The sequence below is a fragment of the Neopelma chrysocephalum genome, unplaced genomic scaffold, assembly GCF_003984885.1.
Source record: "Neopelma chrysocephalum unplaced genomic scaffold, ASM398488v2 Primary Assembly neopelma1_43, whole genome shotgun sequence".
Lineage (NCBI taxonomy): Eukaryota > Metazoa > Chordata > Aves > Passeriformes > Pipridae > Neopelma > Neopelma chrysocephalum.
Window position 1 is genome coordinate 9,357,017 of NW_020897702.1, and position 23,575 is coordinate 9,380,591.

Genomic DNA, 23,575 nt, shown 5'->3' on the forward strand with positions numbered 1-23,575 from the left:
ACACGGTTTAGTAGTGGACTTGGCAGTGCTGGGTTAACGGTTGTGCTTAAGGATCTTAATGGTCTTTTCAAACCTAAATGATTCTATGATTCTATGTTGACAGGTAAAGCAAAAAAGAAAAAAAGCCACATTTTAACTTTATAGGAAAAATGAACAAGGTTTTAGAGCTTTTTGTATTTAGGTCAGTGATTCTACCTAACCTGTGACCAATTTACAGTGCTAGGAATTGATTCAGCTAAGGAACTCAGCTAAGGAACTCCTGTGATAACTGGCTTCTAGAGAACAACTCCTCCTGGGAAAAGACTGCACGTTGCCCTAACAGAGGGAAAAACATTTGGAAATAATGGCAACCTGCTATCAAAGTTTTGCCTGCAAGAACTGCGAGCTGGCAAATTGCCACGCACACTACTGAACAGTCACTCAAAAAGAGCTATTTATTCCATACAAATAGTTCTAACCGTGGCATGTTCCAGAAAGCACAAAACACTGATGTTAGCTGGTGCACTTAGAGAATGTAAAAAGAGATTCACATTAAAAGACAAGGACAATCAGAGAAAAGCCATTACAGTAAAAGCATTCCCTTCAGGCAAGCGACTGTTCCCACAGCACTCTTTGCTGCAGGATCAGGTACCTGAAGGTCCCAACTGTCTGGTGACAACACCAGTAATTTTCAGTGACACACAGTGTAAATCATTTCAGAGACAAATCAACCAAAATATTCAGCAATCCAAGTACATTCCAGGAAGTTGCAGAGACATAACCCTTTTTAAAAATTCCATAAACAGAAACTAAGGCACCCTCAGCCACTTCTGGCATGGCAGGCTTTGATATACTGAAATGGAAAGACTGAGGTTCGTCTTTAAATGGAACTTGGAAGACTAAATAGCTCTGCGTATAACCTTAAATACTTGAAAAATCATAAGAAAATAATTGGAAGCCTTTACCTTTTTTTTTTTTTTTAAATACTCTGACTGTAACAGACTTTGGGACTTGGAATCAGGCAAATTTCATACAGTGGCATCTTTCAGGAGCAGCACCTGAATTCAACTTTAAAATTTTGCAGGGTGAGACACCAAAATACCTTGCTAAATGAGTAGTCTTTTATATTACATTTTTATTTTGCAAGAAAATAAATTATACAACTTAAAAAATAAAATTCAAAAATTAAGCAGTACATCAAAATAGTTCAGCTGGACTGCCATACAGAAACTACCACCATTCAAAATTGTACAGCATTATTATCTTGGTAGTGGCACACATTCAAAATTGTAAATACCATACGTAGATAGTTATTACAACTCAGGAACTCAAGTTCGCTCAACACTCCAGACTACATATAGTGTATATGACAGGAAAGCTTTCATGTATTGTTTATTTCACAAATATGACCTCAAAGAATTACAAAGATAGCATCCCAGTCATTTAGATGAAAATAGAAAACAGTTTGAGTTTAAGATAGCAAATCTTTCTGTAAAACTATCAAATCTTTTTGCCAATTGTATTTTTAAAATTTGCACTTTACAGGACAATGGCATCCCAATGCAAATAAATGCAAGATGTTAACATTCAAAACATTTATATTAAGTTTAAAAAGGTGAAAATGAGAAAGTCACATTGTCATTTGGAAATGTAATTGCATTACAGTCATAACAAATGAAAGAAACGAGTAAAAATAGAAGCTAGGGACACCAACTGTGGAAAGAGGAAAAATGGAAGACTTCAGAATTGAAACTGAGATTCTCATCAAGTTGTTGGGACAGAGAAAGATTTAACAGTATTTCTTAATTAAATCCATTAAGAGTGATTTTTTCCCCTCCCCCCTCTTCTATACCAGATCTCATTCCTTAGCTATTCACCGTGGCAGTGTGTGTGGCAACATGTTTTTCAGATGCAGCACCTCCTTAAGCTAGGTCTTTGGACATATATATTCATAGCTAAAAATTGCAGCCTTAAAAGTGCATTGTTGCAATATTGCAAGTGAAGAATAGTTTTGAATTCTACCCTCCCCAAAAGAACAGTTTACCCCAGGTATCTCCCTTTGCCCCAAATGATACTAGTTTTAAGTGCAAATTGGTGAAAGTGACCTGATGAAGGACGCTAAACGTGATTCTGCATCTTTAACAGATTTGCTGGTGTGAGTCTCAGATTTAATAAAAAACCCGACATCCATTTCCAGAACATATTTAAAGAAAAATGACCATGTCATAGGCACATTACCAATTCTATTTCTGCATCCCAGGTTTTGAGAATTATTTAGGTAACAATTAGGTTGTATTGTATGTATTAGTTGAGGGAACATGTAGCTCCTTAGCTTTTAGCAACCTGTTGCTTTCTGCATACACTCCAGCTTCCTAAACAGTTGCACCTGAAATGCAGTCTCCTAAACTTCTCTCTCAAATCTAATTTGATGGCTTCAAAATCAGCATTATCCCCTTTGCAGCTCTTTCTGTGTGACAATTTCACACCTGTTCTTCTCTGGTTAAGGGTGGAAATTTTTCTCATTGAGGAGTGTGCTCAGACTGTCATGTTTTCCCCAATTATCCCAAGTAAGCATTTATTACTTTTAAGTTACAAAGACTGAAAGTCTTGCAGCACAAAGTTTTTTATTAGAATTTTGTTTTCTATCGTTCAAATAATTTCATTGGTTAACTACACAGAGCACCACTTGCTTTTGATTCTGAATCAAACACCACAGGGCCAACATGAAAGATGCAGTATTTTTAAACAGCATCTACTTTTGAGTATCAATAAAAGCACGTAACACAAGCTGTAGGATTTCAATCAATTGTAATTGGCCAGGCCTTGATTTCTCTCTGTCTCTTGGTCATGAAACCCTCACTACCAAAAATTTCTTACTCAAACAGATGTCCAAGTACACACTGTTCTCAGTCAGTCACACTGGCATTTACATTAGTAATAGAGCACGCAGCCTGTTTAAGGGTGCAAACAGCCATTCTTGGAGAGTTTGCTTTTAAACCACTCTTACTGCATACTTTACTGCAACCATGTGAAAGTAGAACTCCTCTTACTTACTGGAAGGCTTTCTTTTTTGACTAAAGTTAATTGTATCCTCTTCCCCCTTTCATCATCAAAGAAGATGAGGCCTTTAGATGTTGTAGTTCAATTAACTGGTTAATTAAAAAAAAAAAAATTCGCACATTTGCAATTTATACAAGAAATATTCATACAGAACTGAGTAAAGCACAACTTACCTTTTGTCTTAAGACAGGCACTCTGCTCCTGTGATTCATGGTTTCAGTCCAGTACATGCTGGGACATTTCAGAATAGCAGAGAGGCAGGCAGTGCCAAACGACTACTTCAGACGATTGAAAATAGAAGAGGTAACATTAGGAAGTTGAAATTCCTGATGTGTATTTGGCACTCTCTCCGCATACACTAAAGAAGGTATTTTTCCTTAGCTTTTTACCATTTTCATCAGAATTATATTTCCTACCCTACCAGTTACAAAATAAAAAGCAGAGCGTTTTTTTTGTATAAAGATGTTGACTGGTCCAATTGGATTAACCTTGCATGTATATAAAAGTTACCACTGAGGAAACAGTACAGGGATCTTCAAGTGTTATTCTCTTTCTGGGGGAGTTGTGCATCAATTACTCTTTAATGCATCCAGATATATGTAGTCATACCTAAATATTTGGAGTACAAATATTAAATGTACAAAGAAATACACTTAGTATTTCTGTTCAGTATAGCAGACACTCCCATGAAAACTGCTTTTAGAGTGAAGTATCATTCAAGAAACCTTTACCTTCTCAAAAAGGATTGTAGCAAATCATCTGTCCAAATAAGGTAACAAATAACACATATCCACTCGTTTACAGGAAACAACTTAAAAACAATGATCTCTTGCTTAGCGAAAAATATCACCCATGACTTGGAATTACTTTTGTGTCACTTAATGTGTCAATTATTAAAATCCAGTTACTAGATTGAAGCATTGCTCTAGCCAACAGGTTTTAACTGTAACAAATACATATCAGTTGTGATGCATGTGTTTGTGTGTCTCAAATGTTATTACATAAAAAGGATCAAAGGTGGACAGTACATTACTCTGTTGATCCAAAACACAAAAGTGAAAGTGCTACTTCTAGTCCTAATTGCATTTTAAAAAAACCCAGAAAACCAAAACCAAACAAAACAAAAAAACAAACCCAAAACAAAACTAATAGCAGTTCCTCAGTGCATGAATATTTGAATATTTTTTCCTTGTGCAAGTACTGGTCATCTAAAAACCCAAACCTGTATTCTTCCTGGTGGGTGTAAATCAAATCTACTTTAAAAAGTTCACAATGGGCTCTTCATGAATGCAAATTTCCCACAAAACAGCATGCTGTTAGAAGTGTGCAACATGAAGGGAATGCCATCATGCTAGCTGAATGAGATTGGCAAAATATAGTCCTCAGTAAAGGTAAGGCAGGGATTTTAATACGTAACAAAAGTCAAAACAAGTCCTTCTGCAGCACAAACTGTTGCAGCTGTCTGTCCAAGCACCCTTCTGTTTATGTTCTCAGCATCCTGTAGAGTCCTCAAATTATGCCATATATATGAAGGTGTTGATATCTGACTCATCTCTTCTGATATATTTGTGCTCTATAAGCCATTCAATTTGCTCTTTTATCATTTTCTTTTGTGGCAAGAACATGTTTTTCAGTATTTCTACCAGTTCAGTCTGAAGCTGGGCATGAGTAATTTTCTTCCGCATTTTCATTATTTGGATGATAGCCTCCTGGTGGGGTACAAGAAGGAAAAAAAAACACTTAAATGCCTGAGTGAAGTGACAAAATGAACACAGCATTAATAGGGAGCTCCTGGTAAGGCAAGACAGCAAGGAAATCTGTATTTTTCCTTAAAAATCAGATAGATGCTGCATTTCTTAGCCTATGTAGATATCGAATTGCTTTTACAAACAAGTTCATAAAGGAAAAGAATGAAGCACTGGCAAGATGCAAGAGATACAAGACAATTCCAGTTCAAAGGAGCAGTTAAATCCTATACCTAGAGTGTGAATTACTCACTAAAACCAAACGTTCATTCATTCTCTGAGGAGGAGTCACCATTTCCTAGGTGATTTATGATATACCTTGTGAACACCTCATGAAATGCAAGCTGAATGTAAAATTGGAACTCCCAAGGAGTTCTTATTTCATAACCACAACTGGGCAATAATCTTTTTGCTTTAAGTATGGTCACATCATATGTTATGTCAGGTGATACAATTCACAATGTGCATGGCCTGGAATCTACTCTGACTGACAGAGCAGACCTGAAACTTGAAGGTAAAATGGGATTTTGAAACTCCATAGTAGGTAATGATCTCTGATGCCAGAAAAAAATCAGATTTTTTTAGAACCATCAGCTCAAAAGATTTGACATGAGTAGCTGACTGAAGGACAATCAACCACAAAGGAGGAAGCTGCAGTATGTACAGCTAAGATGCACTTTTAAACTTTCCCTCTAAGGAGAAGGCCTCTTGAAGAGTCATGTTCTGTTACTGCAGTGTGATCCCATCTCCGAGATTTTCCTCCTTCATACAGACCAAAGAGATCTCAAGATCAACAATACTGTGTGTTCATGGTGGTGGCTAGTGTAAGTCAACTTTACCAATCTGCTGCTGTCACCCACCACAACACTGTTATGCCTTCACCACTTGCTTAATATCTGCTTTGCCCTCTTTAAAGATGATGATGACGTGGTATTTCAGAACAGGAGGCTGATAACTACAAGTGCAAAATCAGGTATTTACAAAGGATCTAAATCAAACAGCAAAAGTAATTTCCAACGGGATTCAAAAGCACTCATTTCATATATCAACATCCAACTGTGGACAGCACGTAATGATAATACAACAAAAGAAATAGGATAATTTTATATTCTTCTGGTGGTTTACTTGCCTGGGTTCGTAATATTCTTAGCTGGACTATTCCTTCATTTTCCTCTTCCCGCATTCTCTCTGTAGTAAGTTGCAATCGACCAATCAAATTTATCTTGCCCCTTTTCTGAACTTTAGCGTTTTTTCTGAAAAAGTTGCATTGCATGAAAGTAAGCAAAACAAAAAACCACTTTCAATTATGGAATTCCCATTAAACTTAAATTACAGCCGCAAGGAATAACATCACATATCAGACATTTATGGGGTATTAGCATTGCAGCAGTGAAACAGCTGGCTGACAAATCGAAACTCAATGCCAACATCTCTGCACAATAAAACCTAAACAGTGCTAGTAAGCATTACAAATAAATCCATCAGTTGAAACTGCTAATGTCCGAAGTTGAAAAGTTACCAGTATCACTTTAAAGAATAAAATTTCAGAGAAGTATATTTCGATTTAATTATATAAAAGTAGGGTTGTTTGGAGGAAGTTTTTACAACAAAATTCAGGAAATTGGACTAGCTAATATTCCATTAAAATTGTCTGTCTAGCTGAAAAGAAGGACAAAATCCAGCTATTGTAACAAAGAAAGCTGATGGCATTCTTCAGTGATTACCCACGAATTTTCTGTACAGCCTGTCTCTTCTGTCATGTCCTCTCATCATTTCCCAAAGCTCAGAATCCTGAGGACAGGAATAAATATTGGCCCTGGGCAAGAAACTAAGTCCTGGGGAAGCAGATTTGTCACCTGTCTCTTTCTCCACAGATCCAGATGTCCAGTTGCTATTGAGTACAAGGCACAAAATCTGAGGTTACTAGCAAGGAGCCACTTCTCATCATTGATAATAGAGGCAGGCAGAAACCCAAAACATGCTGAACATAGTATATACCATTTAGATATTCTCTTTTAATATTATCTTGCTCTCTGAAGGATTTCAAAGCAACAGGAAAAGAGCACCATGATTCTCACAGAAATAAAGATACTCTGTTGAGAGCCACACCAAAAATCCTAGCTTTTGACAGCACACCATATTATTAAGCAGTTTCGCTTCCTTTTTTAACTTATCACTCTGCTTTTAAAATTCTGTGCGTGTGTAATAATCAATACAGCACTAGTGCTCTGATTACAGGCTGTCCTTCCATGAAATTTCATGGGCTCATTGGTAACAGGAACATAGCAAAGCCTCCAATTTTGCACCTCATCCCTAGGTGCTTAAGAAATTGAATTTCACAGAAATTACATTTTGTCTGAAGGGATTGCTGCAGGTCATCTAGTACAGCCACTTACTTGAAGCATGACTATAGCCAAAACTAAGTGAGGATAGGGCAGCAAAGCATGTGTCTAGCTTAATTTTGAAAAATTTCAAGAACAAAGTTTAAGTGAATTCCTTTAGTTATAAAATAGTACATTGTTATTTTACTTTTCAAACATCATCTTACATTAAACTGAACTCCTGGTTCACCGAGAAGAGGGTTCCTTCTGTAAAGTCTTTGGGTGAATTGACTTGAGGTTCATATAATAAAACCTGACGTTTCAGCTTTGGAAATGCTACAAGAGACTACAGAGAAAAGGGGAGGGGGGGGAAAGAATGAAAATAAAACACCAGACTTTCTAAATGGAAACAATTACTTTCTAAGAACATAATTCACTGCTGTGCAGACTGTAGTGAGGGAACCACACAGCATTGCTTGGAGCCGCTAGTCAACATGAAGATACCAATAAAACCAGAGAGGGGACACAGTTTACCAAATCTCCTTCTGAAATGTGTTAGAATAAGCAAAATATCACATGAAGTAGTAAAATATACAAACTCATGGCTACAGAAGCGGTGTTAAGTCTGATTTACGTTATTTCTCTCTTTATTTGTGAGCTAAATAGTTAGAAATCTGATAAAGCAAACACTGAAGTTATTTTTAAGCAACATGTATTTATCAGGTGCCACTAATTTGCTAGAATTAGACCAGTCCCACTCCACAAACCACAATCATAACTCTGTGCTTTAGGCAGTATATGGTCAAAAAAATCTTGCAGTTCCCAAAAGCATGTTAGGTAAATACTGGGTAGAGAGAACATGTTAACGTAAAGGCTGTGTGTGCTCAGCAGTAGTGCAAGGAGCCAACATTACAACTGATTAATTAGCAAGAAATGTTTCAGTTTCAATGTGTTATCTGACAGTGCTTTCAAAATACTAATCCAGTATTTCAGAGTACAAAAATCAAGAAGCAATCTGTTTCAAGAGAAAGGGATATACCCATAAAGTCCTCCTAAGTTCTGCATCAGGGAGTTCAGTCGCCAGTTTCAGATTTTCAAAGCTGATCTTCTCTCTGGGTCTTTGGTTCCATGCAAACAGCACAGCTAGCTGAAATGTTGTTACCTCCAAGTCATACTGGCCAACCTCATTCTTAAATGTTATCTGTGAAGAGGATGAAAATTTTACTCATAAGCCCTTCTGGATCACAAGCTTGATTACTATTATAAATATACAGAGAGTACAGTCATTGAGACTGATACACTGAAAACTATACACTTACAATTCCATTGGACATGAGGTGGTGCCAATGGAGTTTCCTACCACTGTGATTCTTTTTATAAAATTCTTCAACTTCTGGGATGAGATCTTCTAATTCCGTGGGCAGTGAGACAAACACTTTTTCAGAACTTCGAGACCAGGCGCCAGCATTTAAAATTTTAATATTCACAGAGTCAGCTGTAAGATGATATTGGATTATATGAATCTCCAGGTATGACTGATAGACAAAACAAAATGTTTATTTTTTTTTCTACTCTGCATACAATTATGGAGGACTGAATTTTCAGAAAGTCGCAGGGTGTCTACCTACTTAAACATCAAGGTGCTCTATTTAAGCATCACTGGCTTTCTGCCAACAATGCTGATTGAAATCTGGTTTTTTGGCTTGCTTCTGCAGAGCTCCTTAAGCCCTGATACAGCTTTATAGCTGATGCTTGTAGGAACTACTCAAAGGTTTTCAGCAGTGACAGGTCCAATACTGGATTTTCCTCAGCCTCTCTCATCAGTGAAACTTAATCTCAGAAATGTGATTTAAACTCTTCATAGCATGGTCCAGGTCTCCTGCTGGCAGATAAAGGAGGAGCACAGCATGGTGCACTCATGAAGAGTGATGAGGGCATAAAAGAAGGGGGTAGTTCAGGCATTCACCTGGTTGATGCTGATTCAAGCCTCTGCTTACAATTTATCTAAAAGAGGAGGGAGTCTGTATCTACAAGATTGCTCACAATGAAACTTCACAACAACTCACAGAATGATACAGCTCCAGCTGTATCAACTGCAAGAGAAAGCAGAGTCTACAGACACTTCCAATCTAGGGGTAACAATGCCACGAAGACTATATTCAACCTGCAGTTGATATAATTTTTAAAAAGATTTAACAGACCTATCCTTTCACTATGAGAAATGAAGAATAGCAAATAATTTGAAAACAATACCAGGTAAAGCAAGTTTATTATTTTTGTGCATTTCTTTGAAGGCCTGGTTCAAGTCTTCAGACACTTTGATATCCTGGAACATTCTGGCCAACTTGTTTACATAGTCTGCTGGCATTCCCACTTCCTGTATAAACAAAGAAAACACTAAACAATGACACAGACAACTATGAACAAAAAAACTTTAATTTTAAAATAGTAAGCTTGAAAAAATTGAGAGCATAGAAGTACACAGGTACCATCACTTTACAGTAACTGTTAATGTGCAATGCAATAGAAAGTGGTTTTTTGCATGGATCATAAGCAGTTACCCCTTAAGGGCATATGATGATTCTTTAAAAGAAATCCAAGTGCTGAAGAACATATGCATGCATTAAGGAATCAATGAATTCTGAGATTTGATGGAATGTTTAAGACATGCAAATAATAGTCTAATGTACATAAAATTTCATAATTAGAATGCATCTCAAATTATTTACATACCAAAACAAGTACACTGCATTTTGCTCATTTGCATACAGAATCTATGAAGCTTTCAGATAATCGTATGTGAAATACGATCACTATGTGAAATCTATCACTACCACTATTAGCCCTTAGAAAAGAGCTAAACTGTTTTAATTTCACAAAGTTTTGTGATGCAAGGGAAATATAAGGTGCCCTGAGTGGCCTGCAATTTAAGATAAACCTCATCTAAGCAAGAAGGGTATTTAAGTTCAAGAGTGGGAATATTAATTAACCACAAGCATGAGGCGCAACCAAAGAAAGGTGTCATGCTACTTACTCTGAGCCATTCCACCATATTCTCCTCAATTTCACTATCAGCTGATATATCCAATATCAGACGTCTTGTTAAGTGAGCTTTGTGATATCGCATGAAAACATCTTTATTCTGTACATATTTAAGTACCAAAAGCTGTTAAAAATAGAGTTTAATATATTTATTTGCATTGTCAATCAGACAAGTCTTTGAATGCTGATCTAATAGCATTGTGAAGTAGAAAAAGGCTATGTGACATTGCCTTAAGGGTAACGGTGTTAATACTATCACAGGCATCAGCTATGAATCTTTCATAATATCACACCTCCAATTTCTTCATTCAAACATCAAGAAATTCTCTTACATCAAAAAAGACATCGGCACTGATATGTAAAAATCTCCTGTATTATTTTCTAGACTAACATTAGTTATTGTAATACATTACAATCTCATATAGGCATTTAGCATACCAATTCTGTGAACTGACACAGGAAATATGAGACGCTGAATGATTTACAAGATTTAAGCACACATACACACTTACACACACTTCATTAACATAATAAACTCTTTTCCCTACTATTACACCTTGCATAACTGTTTTTGAAGATCAAAGCCTTGACCCACATAAGGAAATGGAACAAACAAATTCATTATTCAGAATAATTGAGAAGTAGAAGGCAAAAACATACCACTTCCTTAAGCTTTGCTTCAATTTCTTCAGAGGTTAGTTTTTTGCTTAGTGGTGTTTTTCTTAGCAACATGTCACAGTAATTAGCAAGAAGCTCAGGGCATTTGGATTCAGGCTGTGTTTTCAATCCAACGCTAGATAAAAGAAGAACAACACATCTTCAAACCATCCAGAATCCTGCTATTCTGGAGAAGTCACACTTAACAAGACAGACCACTCCTTCCTGATGCCCTTGGCAAGGATCCTGGTGGTGAATTCATATCCTCGGTAAACTAATGAAAAATGAGGGATAACACCCTTTTCTTCTTGAAAGAATAAATACTACCAAACACTTCAGAGAGCTTCTACAGCTTGATCATTTTAACTTATAATTTTAGAAGTCTAACAATGAAGGATGAAGTTGAAACTACAGTTTGAAACAAATAAATATTGCATGGCAAAAAGTATTCCAGTGAAGGATTTAAAAATGTTGCAGTGAAATGTTTCACTCATGTTGTCAGTGTGTTGTAATGAAATTTCAAGAACACCCCCCTGCACCAAACTTTACAGACCGCAAAACTCAACACATCTATCACAAAGTAACAGGATAAAATTATTTCAAGACAGGTATAAAGGGTAGACTAACAGCTTGGAGATTAAAAGCAGACTAAAGTTAAACCAGATGCTACAGTAGACAGACTGTGGTTCTTAAAAATTCATGCACGCACAAGGTTGTATTCTGAACCCGTCTCCAGACTGGTGAGTAAAACCAAGTGCCAAGGACCAATCTCTGTTCCTAGTGTCAGATGGCACCAACTTGATTGCTACTCACAAGGGCCCCAAACAAGCTCAGGAATCCAGTGTTCTTGATCATTCTCTCAACCTCTCATCAATTAGTATAGACAGACTAACACTTTCAGACAACTTGTCCTTTTTTTTTAATTAATGAACCAGTTTGCAGGCCACTGTCTTCTGCCTTCCTGAAGACCAACTGAAGTTCAAGCAGATCACTAGTCTTTTGGTTATTACAAGACAGAACCCTTATTTAATCCATGTGTTCCAAGGTATTTCTGAACAGGAGTCTTCAAGATACTGACAGCAGTGAAAAGTAGTAACTGGAAAGGGAAGCTGGCAACCCAGTTACATAAGCTTTGTTTCCATAGTAAATCAGAGTACTAACTACATACAAGCAACCCCAACAACCTAATATACACAAAATTCTACTCAAGTGGCACATCACATGGTAAATGTTAACAATCAATTAACTGACTGCTACCTTCTCTTGGCTGAGTTAGCAGAGTGGTCACTGTAAGCGTGGTCCTCCTTCTTGAGTCACGCAGGTCTGCCTAATCTACTGGAAGGTGTTTAAACTAACCTGGTTAATCCTGCACTGAAACAAAAATGTAACAGCCGGACAGGTCACACTCACAGCTGGCACAAGAGGAGGTGGAAAACAACTTGTGGATGGTTATACCTTAATCAGCCATAAAGATTACTGCCTCATTTTAACTCAGGACCTTTCCTGAAGCTGCAGCAGAGTTATACAGGTTTTTGGAATTAAGAGCCCAGGGAGGTATTATTAACTTCAGCTAAGACTGACTCATTAGTATAAAAGAATAGATCCCCAATTATTCCAAACAAATTTGAGTTTAAACAGGCTGCTGCTATTCACTGATCCACTTCCATGTGAAGAGGGTATTACTAGAGGTCAATTAGCAATCTGAAATTCCATAATGCAAAGAACACAAAGCCCTTTTAAACACAGTGTTACCTTTTGAAGAGATATTTTAAAAACCTTGATTCACATAGAGTTTATATGGCTTACCCCTTTTGCTTCAATGGCAATTCAAGTTTAAATATTGTAGCATCATTCACAACTGCTTTGTATGCCTGAAAAATAATTACAGATTATTGGTGCTTCACTCAACTTCTTTCTGATATGAATTGCAAAGATTTTATCTCTCTTTATACTACTGTAACATGAAATTAATTTGATTTTTTTAATTAGCTCAAAGCTTGCAGATTTGATTTTCTATTTGAGAATTCCAATTCTATGACTCAATTTTCCATTAATGGATGTTTTACATTTTCCTCTTTTCCATTAGCATACTACTTTACTTTAAAAACAACTTATGAAGGGATTACATGGAGCAGGTTGCATGTCTGAAGTCATGAGACAAATATGCAGTAAATTCTAAACACAAATTATTGCTGAATCAGACATTAAGGTTCTCAACACAAAGGTCATCTAATGTGCTCTACAACATTACAAAGCTGAACACATGCCAATTTATGCAGGACTACAACAGAAATTAAAAGCTTATCAGCTGGTAGAAAGTTTCATCAATGTTTTAGTCTGTATATTTATTAGAGTAAGAGCAGCATCTAGATTTAACAGTGACTGGGTACAAGGATTTCGGAGACATCGTAATATGAATTACAACAATTCTTATACTGAAAACAAAAGGTCAGCAGAAACACATACCTTATCTCTTGCAGTAAGAAATCTTGGATCATCTTGAAAAGCTTCTTTAACCAATTTACTAAACCGATTAAATAGCGTGAGCAATTGCTCTACGTATTTCTCAGAATCCTAAAGAGGTAAAAATCAAATAAAAGACCAAGGCTCCACAGAATTCAGTGCGAGCTACATGTAATTCCCTAATCTGTAAAAATGTTGTATCCTCAAAAGCCTGCATACTATGACTGCATTTTATCTTTATTCTCTGTACTGAAGATCTCTACAGCATGTAAGCCTACACACAGACTTTCAGGATAGTATTTGAAAGTTATATATACAAAAATATATATAACTTTCAAATAATGTGCAATAACTTTTAAAATAAAAAGAAGTTTTCAAGAAGAAATAAAAGACACATCCTAATTGCTGCAGACACTCAGGCCTCCTAGACCCTGATGATACAAAACTGAAAAAGAAAGGTGGGGAAAAAAACCTTATAATTCCCACACTGAACAACCACTTGTAGATCAAAAGCAAATTTAAATTTCATCAGGAAGTTAGAATTTTGGAAAAATTGTTTAGGCCTTTTTAATTCAGAAGCTAACACAATCCTATCGTGTAAGCATCCCATGCACTTTATAACCTTTTCTTTACTGCAAATTCAATTCACTTTTTAAAGATACAACTGAAAATGTTAAGAATATAAAGGTATCCTGAAGACATTTAAAACTTTCAGTGGATCAAAATTTGAAGTTTAAAGATAAAATCCTCAAGAATTATTTCCATTCACAAGCTTGTCCCACGAATAGAGAATATTTAAATTCTGCAAAGTTGTTTTTTCAGTGTTCTTTTATTAAAAACCAATACACTTACAGTAGTAATAGTTTCAGCAGCTGCTACCATGTCTGCCAGTCCAGCACTAACAATGTGTTCTTCCAAATCCTTTAGCATAGGTTCTATGCCATTCGGAACTTTATCCATCAGTGAAAACATTAAATGCAACTCTGAAAGATATGAACATTGATGAAGCTAGCAGTCAAAAACCTGTATAAAATCCAAATATACTGCATTTCTGCTAGGAATGTATCAAGTGGAACACTAAATATGTAAAGCACAGATAATCCAATTCACTCCTTAAAAAAAAACATGTTTTGAGTACTGTTCTAATTCTGGTTCCATAAGGAGATTCTTCTGAAGGCAAAGACAGATATTTATTGCAATGTAATACTTGCTCATGCATATAGTATCACAAGCTTGAATAAAACCCCCTAAAATCAGCGGCAATTTGAATTAAATCCAGATTTTGCCTGTCTTATAATCCCTGGCAAAAACAGGTCTCTCTCAGAAGCCTACAGGAGTTTACGCACAAAATTGTATGGATTCAAGACATTTTTTAATTTTAAATTAAAGCCAGAGCTGTCTCTGTGTATCTTCCAATACTACCTACAATGTGTTTTTTTTAATTAAAAGTGTGTAAAATTCTGAAGTAAGCAAAACTAAGGCAAACAGTGAACTCTTTTTCCCAAAGAGTTTATTTAGTTTTTCTGAAAGTTACCAGTTCGAAAACTTCAAAAAATGATATGCTTTGTCTACTTTTTGTGAAGATATTTTAACACTGCTTAAAAAAAAAAAAAAGGTACTGAAACATCAATAATCATCTTGACAAAGCTGTCCACAAAGAACACTGGGATTAAGGTCACCAGATTGTTGTAGAGAGACCACAGAGATTTGAACTCAACACAGCAAAGGATTCTGCTTAATGAAGTAGAACAAATCAATCATAGACTCTGATCCTTTTTTTGACAGAAAAAAAAATTATAGATTCACTTAGTTTCCCAATATTGTGTCTACTGTGAAAGGGGAAAAGTCTCCTCAGCAATACTTCTGCCAGCAACAAACATCAAGATCTTGTCACCACTTAGAATGAAATATGTTACCAACTTCTGTATCTCAACAGCTGCTGCAGGAGCAAATAGAAAAGCAAGGCACATAGAAGGAAAAAAGTCCTTTTAGAACGTAACAATGCAAATTAAAGACTGGGAATTAAAACCAACTTTCAATAAGAACTTGCAATGGTACTAACAACAACTCACAATGGACTGAACAACAGGATTTCAGGAACCAGAAAAAAAAATTGAGTCAGAGGCGTTCTCAGTGCAATTCAGATGTACTGTAAGTGATGGCAGCATTGTTTTACATAAAGTCCAAAAAGCTCACTCAACTTTTACCGGATCTTTTAAGCTGTACTTTTAGAAAGGGTAAGAGGGAGGAAGAGATGGCAGAAAAAAGAGAAATAAAAATATATATTAAAGGGTTTTAAATCTGTTCCTGTAAACTAGTGGTGGCATGAATAATTCAAGAAAAAAATTGTCCTAAGAATCAGTGGCAAAGGAAGACTCCAGGTGAGTCCCTAAAGCTGCAGGAACCCCAAAAGTCTCAGATTCTTCAAAGACAGATTTCGAAGTAACAAAACCAAAAGGAGTATTTCACTGGAATTTCTCTCAGAATACATTATGACACTGAACAGTAAAGAAATCCATATTGTAGTTGGTGAGGCACTTAGTCTGTTTTCATTCTTAATTCATAAAAGCCAAGTGTATTTTTTATTTCCGTTGTACTTCAAGAATACAATTTAGGCCTAGCCTCCCCACTACTATAAGCAAACAAAAGTGCACTTAGTCAATTCTGAAGTCTTTGCAAGCTATGTCATATTTGACAGTTTTTAGTTGGGAAACATTATTCCTTCCTTCCTTTGCACAGCATGTAAATATTAAGTACTTAATATAACAAGAGTGTCTTACAGTAGTGCCCAGCTCTTAGCCAAAAAAACCCAGCAAAAGAGTCCTCTCTTTGTCACTGCTGTTTAATAACAAAAACATCACTAAATTCTTTGGGGCACATATCAGAAAGTCACATGCATAAGCAAAGTACAGCAGAGGGCACTATCAGATGTATATATTACTATGTATAGCTCCAGTCTTTAATTACGTTTTAGTCATCTGCACCTGCGTCCTTCATTAAAACATTTCACATAGTTCTTATGTACCAAGTGGAAGTACTTTGCAACCAAGCACTATACACAGGGCAGACACAGCCCTGCGTGAATATTTCAACAGGTTTCTTTAGAGTTGCTTTGGCTGCTATAGATGAGCCCTTCTGAATCTCTGCATTTACATAAGCCTTCTGTATTCTCCCAAAGGCTGTAACATATACTCATAAGAAGTTTTGTGGCTTTCTACATTTAGCTCTGGACTACTGCCAGAAATCATGCTGCTAGATGAACCAATCAGTATGACATAGTTTTGAGGTAGAATTTTTTCTGAAATGTTAGCTTTAGAAGTATTTTCTACAGTATTCTAAGTCATAAAACAGTTTTCACACTTCCATAGACATTAAAACTTCATAAGACAGTAAATATTCCCTGGCTGCAGGATACCTGGACTTCAAAGAAAAATTAACCTGTGAGTTCAGCTTTTATTTTTTTTCAATTTCTCTACTTGAATTATGACATTTTAATGACATATCTAGTTTGTTTTATCATACAGGGCCAACGCAAGACTTCTGAATCACACTAGCCTCTCAATTTCTGGCAGCAGAGTTAAAAAAAAAAACTTCTGAAAACTTTAAAAAGGCATGCAGAGCTAACTTTCAGTATTCACACTGACACTGGCTATAAAACCACATGAACAGCTTGCAGAGATTTGGTTCATTTGACCTACAGTCCAGCATCAATATCAGAAGAAGAAAAATTTCTCCCTCCCTTTCAGAAAAAGAGCTTTGTAAAGAGATGCTTCACTTTTTTTCCAGGTGTAAACAGGCAGAGGGGTAGAAATGAGGGGGAAGTGTTTGTATCTGAAGTATTCAAATAGAAGGTAAAGACATTCGTAGCATTTACCAGAGCTGGTCAACATGATGAAAGTAAATGTAGGAAAAAATAAAGAAAATAACACAAAATATTCTTTTTCTTTTCAAGTAAGATGAGAGCTATCCACTCATTCAAATTAGGTTGTTGTACATACAGATTTTAAAAGTGATAGAAAAAAATACGAGCCAATGACGGTAGTTTTTTGTGGGATAAAATTGTTCATGAGCAGTAGTATTTTTCTATGAAAGACTGCCACCATCTTCAAAACCGTAATTTGATATATCTACACACAAATCTATTTTTATGCAGTTGATGCTGGGTTCATCCTGCACTGTTCTTGAAGCTTCACTTACTTTCTGTTTCATTTCGTTTGATCATGCCTTGGCATTCAGCTAAAATAGTCTCTTTAAAAGATGTCACCAGGGCATTGACGCAGCACTCCATTAGCTGAAATACATTAAACACAGAATTAGCTCATGTAGCCATCCGAACACCAAAGTCTGACGTGTCTCAAGTTTGCCATGACACGGGATCTAGCCTGTTCTCAACAACTAGCTCTATAAAATAATGAATTCATTGACTGATTCGTGAAAAGTATGTGCAGTTTGAATAGAATCTATACAGGAACCATACTTCTTCAAAATGCTTAGGTTCATAAATGTAGTAAAGTCTCCTCCAAACCATTAACAAGCTTAGTATTTCTGTCAACTCTTTCCTCTCAAGGGAGCCATCACTTTTGGAACACTAACTACCCTACTTCATTTCCAAGTATACATCCAAGAGCTAAGAATAGTTCTCATTCCAACATACCCTATTTGGACCAGGCTGGATGGCTTGAATAAGGCACTAGATCTAGAACAGAAACTGCATATACATGTCAGGACCATCTCTCTTTTGTCAGCCTCTTTATATGGGCTACAATTTATAGCTGTGCAGAATGAATGATTCACAGCTTAACAAAATGTGTAAAGCACATTTTGATCCACTGCAAAAAAAAAAATCAGATTTAAAAGGTATGTATTTAAAATAACCTGTTTCCTGAACTAATTTCAACATAGACAATCATGAACTATTCAATGCAGTTAAATCTTCCGCCAGAATCTGAACTGTGTAAAATACTGCTCAAGAGGGAAGAAGGGGAAGGAAAAAAAGAAAAACACCCTTTATATTAAATGGCCATATTTCAGCCTAAGAGGAAATCTATTACAGTTTTAATGAAACTTCTATAGCTCCTTTTGTTTGCAATGAACAATAACTCTTTTAGGTATTCTAAATAAGCACTGAGAAACCCTTTGCCACATAGATTGGTCAGCTTATTTTCAAACACAGGAAAAAAACCAACCATACCCGACTTAAAATAAAAGAACAATAACCAATCTGAATAAAAACCTGCCCTTCAGTGTGAACTTTTGTTCTACGTGTACTATTAAAACACCTGCAGAAATTGTACATTACCACTGGAAAGTAATACATTTTTTTGCAAATTAATTACCAGAAAACCCATGTAAATTAAAAACCATAAAACAAATTGTTTCAATTTAGTGCTACCAAATAATACTGTAACAGAAAAATAAAAACTGCAATATAATACTATATAAATATAAAATATGTAATTTTTCTACATATTATACTCACTGCTTCTACAGAGTTACATTCACGTCTTGTTTCTAAATATCGTAGTGCTCTTTTCTCTTCTTCTTTTAGTTTAGCATCTGCCTGTGCAAAAGTATAACAGCAATCATTTTAAGCACTAACACTTTCAGAACAGAATTCCAACAGACTTTTTACTTACATATTTCATATAATTCTGTACACCATTTTGCTGTAAATAAGAAGGAGCTTGTGTTCTATAAAATCTCTCTGTTGAATCCAAATACGCCTTTTCAAAGTTATCCCGATATATCTGAAGTTTATCTTCAGGATTAGAACAAAGATTAACTGCAAAGAGAAAGTCCAAACTTACTCTCAAGTCTTGGAAACTTATGCGGCTAATATTAAGCAAATCTCAATGAGAGAGTGAGTCTTGTATCAAAAGGTTGCATTGAACAATTTGAAATATCTGATAAACGCACTCTGATCACAAAAGGTCAAAAAATTTGTCCAGTCTTTGCTCCAAAAACCAATCTAATTAACTACAGAGAACTAGAAAAAACTGCATACTTAGCTCCAGCACTTTGGACATTCAAACATGGTAATCATAAATACACATATAAATGGAAAATTTTAAGGAAGAAGAAAAAAAAAGATCAGTATAATGTCTAATAAAGTGAAAAGTTCTCCACCTGACTAAACAAAAAGCTTCTCTTAGACACTGTTATTAGAATAATAATGTCTTCATTTTATTTTTTTCCTGTTTTACAAGAATGGAGACAGTGTGCTTACTGGAGTGCTTTGCACTAGTTGGAAATAAATAGTCACTAAATAGGGTATGCTTTAAAAAAGTTTAGGATTGGACATCTATAAAGCCATCTGAGAGAAGCCAAAAGTTTCATACAACAGGCTGCAAAGCATCAGACAATGGTGAAATATCATAGAGGTTTCAGATATACAGATCTGTTCTGCAACAAAATGACTGAAAGTCTTAAATGCAGCCTGTTTAGCATTTCTTCTTCAAACCGTCTGAAGAATCAGAAACAGCATGTAAAGGAGTACAGACAAAGTTATATCTGCAACCCTAAAAGATCAAAATGTTTTCTCTTCGTAAACATGGATTTTGCAGTAACTGATACACAGGTAAATCACTTAGAAGCTAAAGATTATATGCAGAATTTAACTGATATCATGTACCAGCAAGAACAACAAAAAAATCAATACCAAATGCTGAGATAATAGTTTCAACCCTACCACAACTGCCAACTTTGTAAGAAGAAAATTAATTTAATAAAATGAAGGGGCAACAAATTGGCCTGTGGAAGACATACCATATGATTCTCGAACTCCAATAACGAGCTGAGAGTCGAAAGCTTCTCCTAGTCTTTCCGCATGAACTAGCTTCATTGCACTGTCCTGAAGCCTATTTTTTATATTGGAAAATATGGATTCATTCCACGTATCTAGCATGAGCTGTGAATTAGGAAGGAAAAAAAAAATCCTGTCAGAAAGGTACATGCAGACCTAAGTTTGTGCAAAAGACATGCAAGAGATCAGAAACACAAATCAAGCAATTTTTAATGTAATTTCCATGTCATACAGCAGTTCAGCTACAGTAGAATTTACTCTTTCTCTGAACTTGTTATAGAAGGAATACTCAGCTTACCTTCTAAGCTTACTTTATGTAACTGGACAGCTAGGGGAAATCAGTCTTTAATGCATATATTAATTCCATAATTCTGTATTATTTCTACAGTTCATGGTAATTAGTCAGGTAACTTTTCCAGCAATGCAGTGTGTCAGAGTTGCAGTATCAGGGGATACTTCTGAGCCAAACATCCAAATATAGTTCAATATTTGGCAGGCTTTTTCTTAATTTTCTTATGTAAAGAAAAAGACTGATGGTTTTTGATTGCATTTATCTAACAAGAAAGTTCAGTATGCAAGTGATGCATATGTAAATTATAAAAAACTCCAAATCTCATTTAAACAGTACCAAGTCTTAAAATTAGTTATGCAGGCTCCTGTCAAAATCCTCATCACTCAATGGGTCCCTTTTTATTCCATTGTGTGATTTATTAATTTTTGGTGATTGCTACTGATGCTGCTGCAAATGCATTGCATTACAGCTGACCACCTTACTTGTGCCCACCTAAGCCCTATTAGCTCTTCAGTAGTAAATATGTGCAGCATTCTATATGTTTGCTAAAAATCTTAATTTGCTTTGAACCTCAAGTCACTGGACCTAGCTCTATCTATATGTCACCGAATACCTAATGAAATTATGCCAAAGCTTTAAAGATAATGTTATTTTTTCTATCCAACTCAGGCCATTTCATTGCTTTAGAAAAAAGCTCAAACTTACACTATCTACAAAATTGACAGTAACTGCTAATAATGGAATTTAAGCACAATAATATTCAGTCTACACTGGTAGTGGAAAGCAGGTTGGAATCATAAAATTTATGAATTCAAACTTTACCTCATGACTGTGAATAAGATTGATAAAAAATAACCTATGATGACTTGACATCATTATATGGTGAAGTTAATAGTAAAGATTAGATGATCTTATTCCATTCTTGCTTTGTAAATTTTAGATTTTAACACAGCATGCACCTAATAAAAGTTGGATATCCTTTCAAGAGAGTTAAGTTTACCATAGTTTATTCTTAACTTCTCCATAACTGTCTCTCAATTTCCACTAAATTTCCATTTCTACCACTGAAGTCATTCGTGTTGGAAGAGAATGTTTACAACATTGCAACATTCTTAGAAGCAAAGCTTTATTTAATTATGCTTCCTCCATGACCTTTCTCATTACTTGAACTTTATTGATACAAACATTATGTTGCACTGTGCAATTAGAGAACTAGTTTACAAGCGCTGTAGTGAGTAAAAAATAAGAAGAAAACAGTGAGATAATCTCAAGCAACCTGGCAGGCACATTAATGACTTTGTCATGGTCAAACTGCTTCTAGACATTATGGATAGGGAAGTTTTACACAGATATTTGACGGAAAACACATGTATCATTTTGGGTGACTATATGAAGAACTTCTCAAGCATGGGAAAAGTTTCCACAAAGCACTTTTTAGAAAACTACAGAGAATGATGCCAGAAACAGCAAGTGACCTTCAGCAGTGAATATGAAATAATGAGATAGGTTGGAGACTCTGGGCTTTAATGTCCCAATGATGAGCTGGTCCTCGCTGGACTATATATGAGAGACAACTCCATCAGCTTCAGTCTTGACCAAAATCTGAACTGTTAGAAACCAGTTCTTTCTCCCAGATTCTCCTCACTACTTTGTCCACTTGACGTCTTTTCTTTAATTTCTTAGTTTTCCTGCCTTCTGCATAAAGCAGAGTTCAAGTTTTCCAGATCTTGGTGAGCCTAATAAGATCACATGCTTTCTCCAGCAAACAATGAAAACTAAAAAGGTAATGTGAAATGGTGATTCCTCTCTTTGTTGCTGTTTTCTCTTCCTTTTCTTCAAAAGGTAAAGGGGACAAGATGTCAAAACAGAAAGGCAAATTAAAAAAACCTTGTCCAAAGTAAGGCATTCAAACTATTTTGCTCTTCCCATCCTGGAGATAGGGGAACAGTTAAAATGATCTTCAATACCAAGTTAAAGATCGATAAAGAAATTTCATTTCCCTACAGATACTTTCTGCAATGAAAAGGAATAATGAAAGACGTTAAACTAAAGTACATAACACTTTACAACTGATATGTTTCATTTTCCTTATAATAAAAGACTAAAGCAATTTCCAGGACCACTATTCATGGGACTCAGAACACTGAGCACTCCATACTCAAAGCACTAGACTTCCTTACGTTTAATATGAACTAGTAAAAAGATCATATCTACAACATTCTACATGTCTAATCTTTTCATTGATATGACTGACAGTTTGGAGAAAAAAGGGGAAATTGAGATATCAACAGCCATATTTAACTTAAGATGACAGAATTTAATCAGTCATTTATAAAATGCAGAGATATGTCCCAGTTACCATTTTGGCCTAGGGATATAAATCAGGAGCAGAAAAACTACTCACTTACGTATACAAATACACTTGCTACTCACAAATATACAAAAAGTAGATTAATTTACAACCACTTGCCATTCCAAGATTCAAGTCATAATTAAAAAAAAACACCAAACCCACACAAAGTAAACCAAACCCCTCAAAAAACCTCCACCAAAGTCCAGACAAACCCAAAGCCCAAAAGAGAAGTGCTTTAATCACATGAAAAATACTGTTAATAGTCAAAGCTGAACTGGAGAAACAAAGTGAAACTATCGTGGAGAGGAAAAAAAAGGTTGCAGGGCTGCTCTGACTCTCACGCCAAAGCAAAGCGATACGTCATGTGACATGCGTGATGCGGTTTCATTTTCAGCTACAGAGTCCCTTCCCCTGTTTACTGTAGGCAAACAGTGCAACAAAGCTTTTAATACTGATCACTTACCTTTCGGACAATACTGTCTTCTACATTAGACTTCTTGTTGCTGCCCTGCTTGCCCATTAAAGTAATCTCTAATTGACAAAATGGCTTGGGCAAAATATCACACTGTGTGAAGAACTTGCGCCACTCCACTATATATGCCTTCAGTAAAGCTGTATCATCTTGATGACTCAGCACTCTCTGGAGGGACGGGGGAGAAGAGGAGGTAATTTATAAACAAATTTATGCACAAAATATGGGCTGACTTTGCTTATACTGAAAATAACTCCCCATATAAAATTCAAATGTACAGATATATCAGAATAAGAAAGTCTGCATATTTAAGTGCCATTTAGCTTGCGGAAGCAGTTATTAACCCATGGCACATGGGTCATTTCTAAAGGGTAAAGAAAGATAGCAGC

The 23,575-nt window shown here is 35.8% G+C and overlaps 1 protein-coding gene across 2 annotated transcripts in view; it reads right to left on the reverse strand.

Moving 5' to 3' along the window:
• Positions 1-1,218: 1,218 nt before the first annotated feature.
• CUL5 (cullin 5) overlaps positions 1,219-23,575 on the reverse strand; it is a 32,391-nt gene continuing 10,034 nt past the window's right edge. For both annotated transcript variants that reach the window (XM_027677284.1, XM_027677283.1), the window contains 16 exons: positions 23,178-23,354; positions 20,033-20,174; positions 18,904-19,049; positions 18,747-18,827; positions 17,465-17,558; positions 14,120-14,250; positions 13,271-13,378; positions 12,611-12,675; positions 10,808-10,940; positions 10,140-10,271; positions 9,359-9,482; positions 8,425-8,600; positions 8,145-8,306; positions 7,333-7,451; positions 5,914-6,037; positions 1,219-4,748 (listed from right to left, as the gene is read on the reverse strand). In XM_027677284.1, the coding sequence (XP_027533085.1) occupies positions 4,554-4,748; positions 5,914-6,037; positions 7,333-7,451; positions 8,145-8,306; positions 8,425-8,600; positions 9,359-9,482; positions 10,140-10,271; positions 10,808-10,940; positions 12,611-12,675; positions 13,271-13,378; positions 14,120-14,250; positions 17,465-17,558; positions 18,747-18,827; positions 18,904-19,049; positions 20,033-20,174; positions 23,178-23,354 (2,109 nt within the window). In that variant the 3' untranslated portion in view covers positions 1,219-4,553. The remainder of the gene's footprint in view (positions 4,749-5,913; positions 6,038-7,332; positions 7,452-8,144; positions 8,307-8,424; positions 8,601-9,358; positions 9,483-10,139; positions 10,272-10,807; positions 10,941-12,610; positions 12,676-13,270; positions 13,379-14,119; positions 14,251-17,464; positions 17,559-18,746; positions 18,828-18,903; positions 19,050-20,032; positions 20,175-23,177; positions 23,355-23,575) is intronic.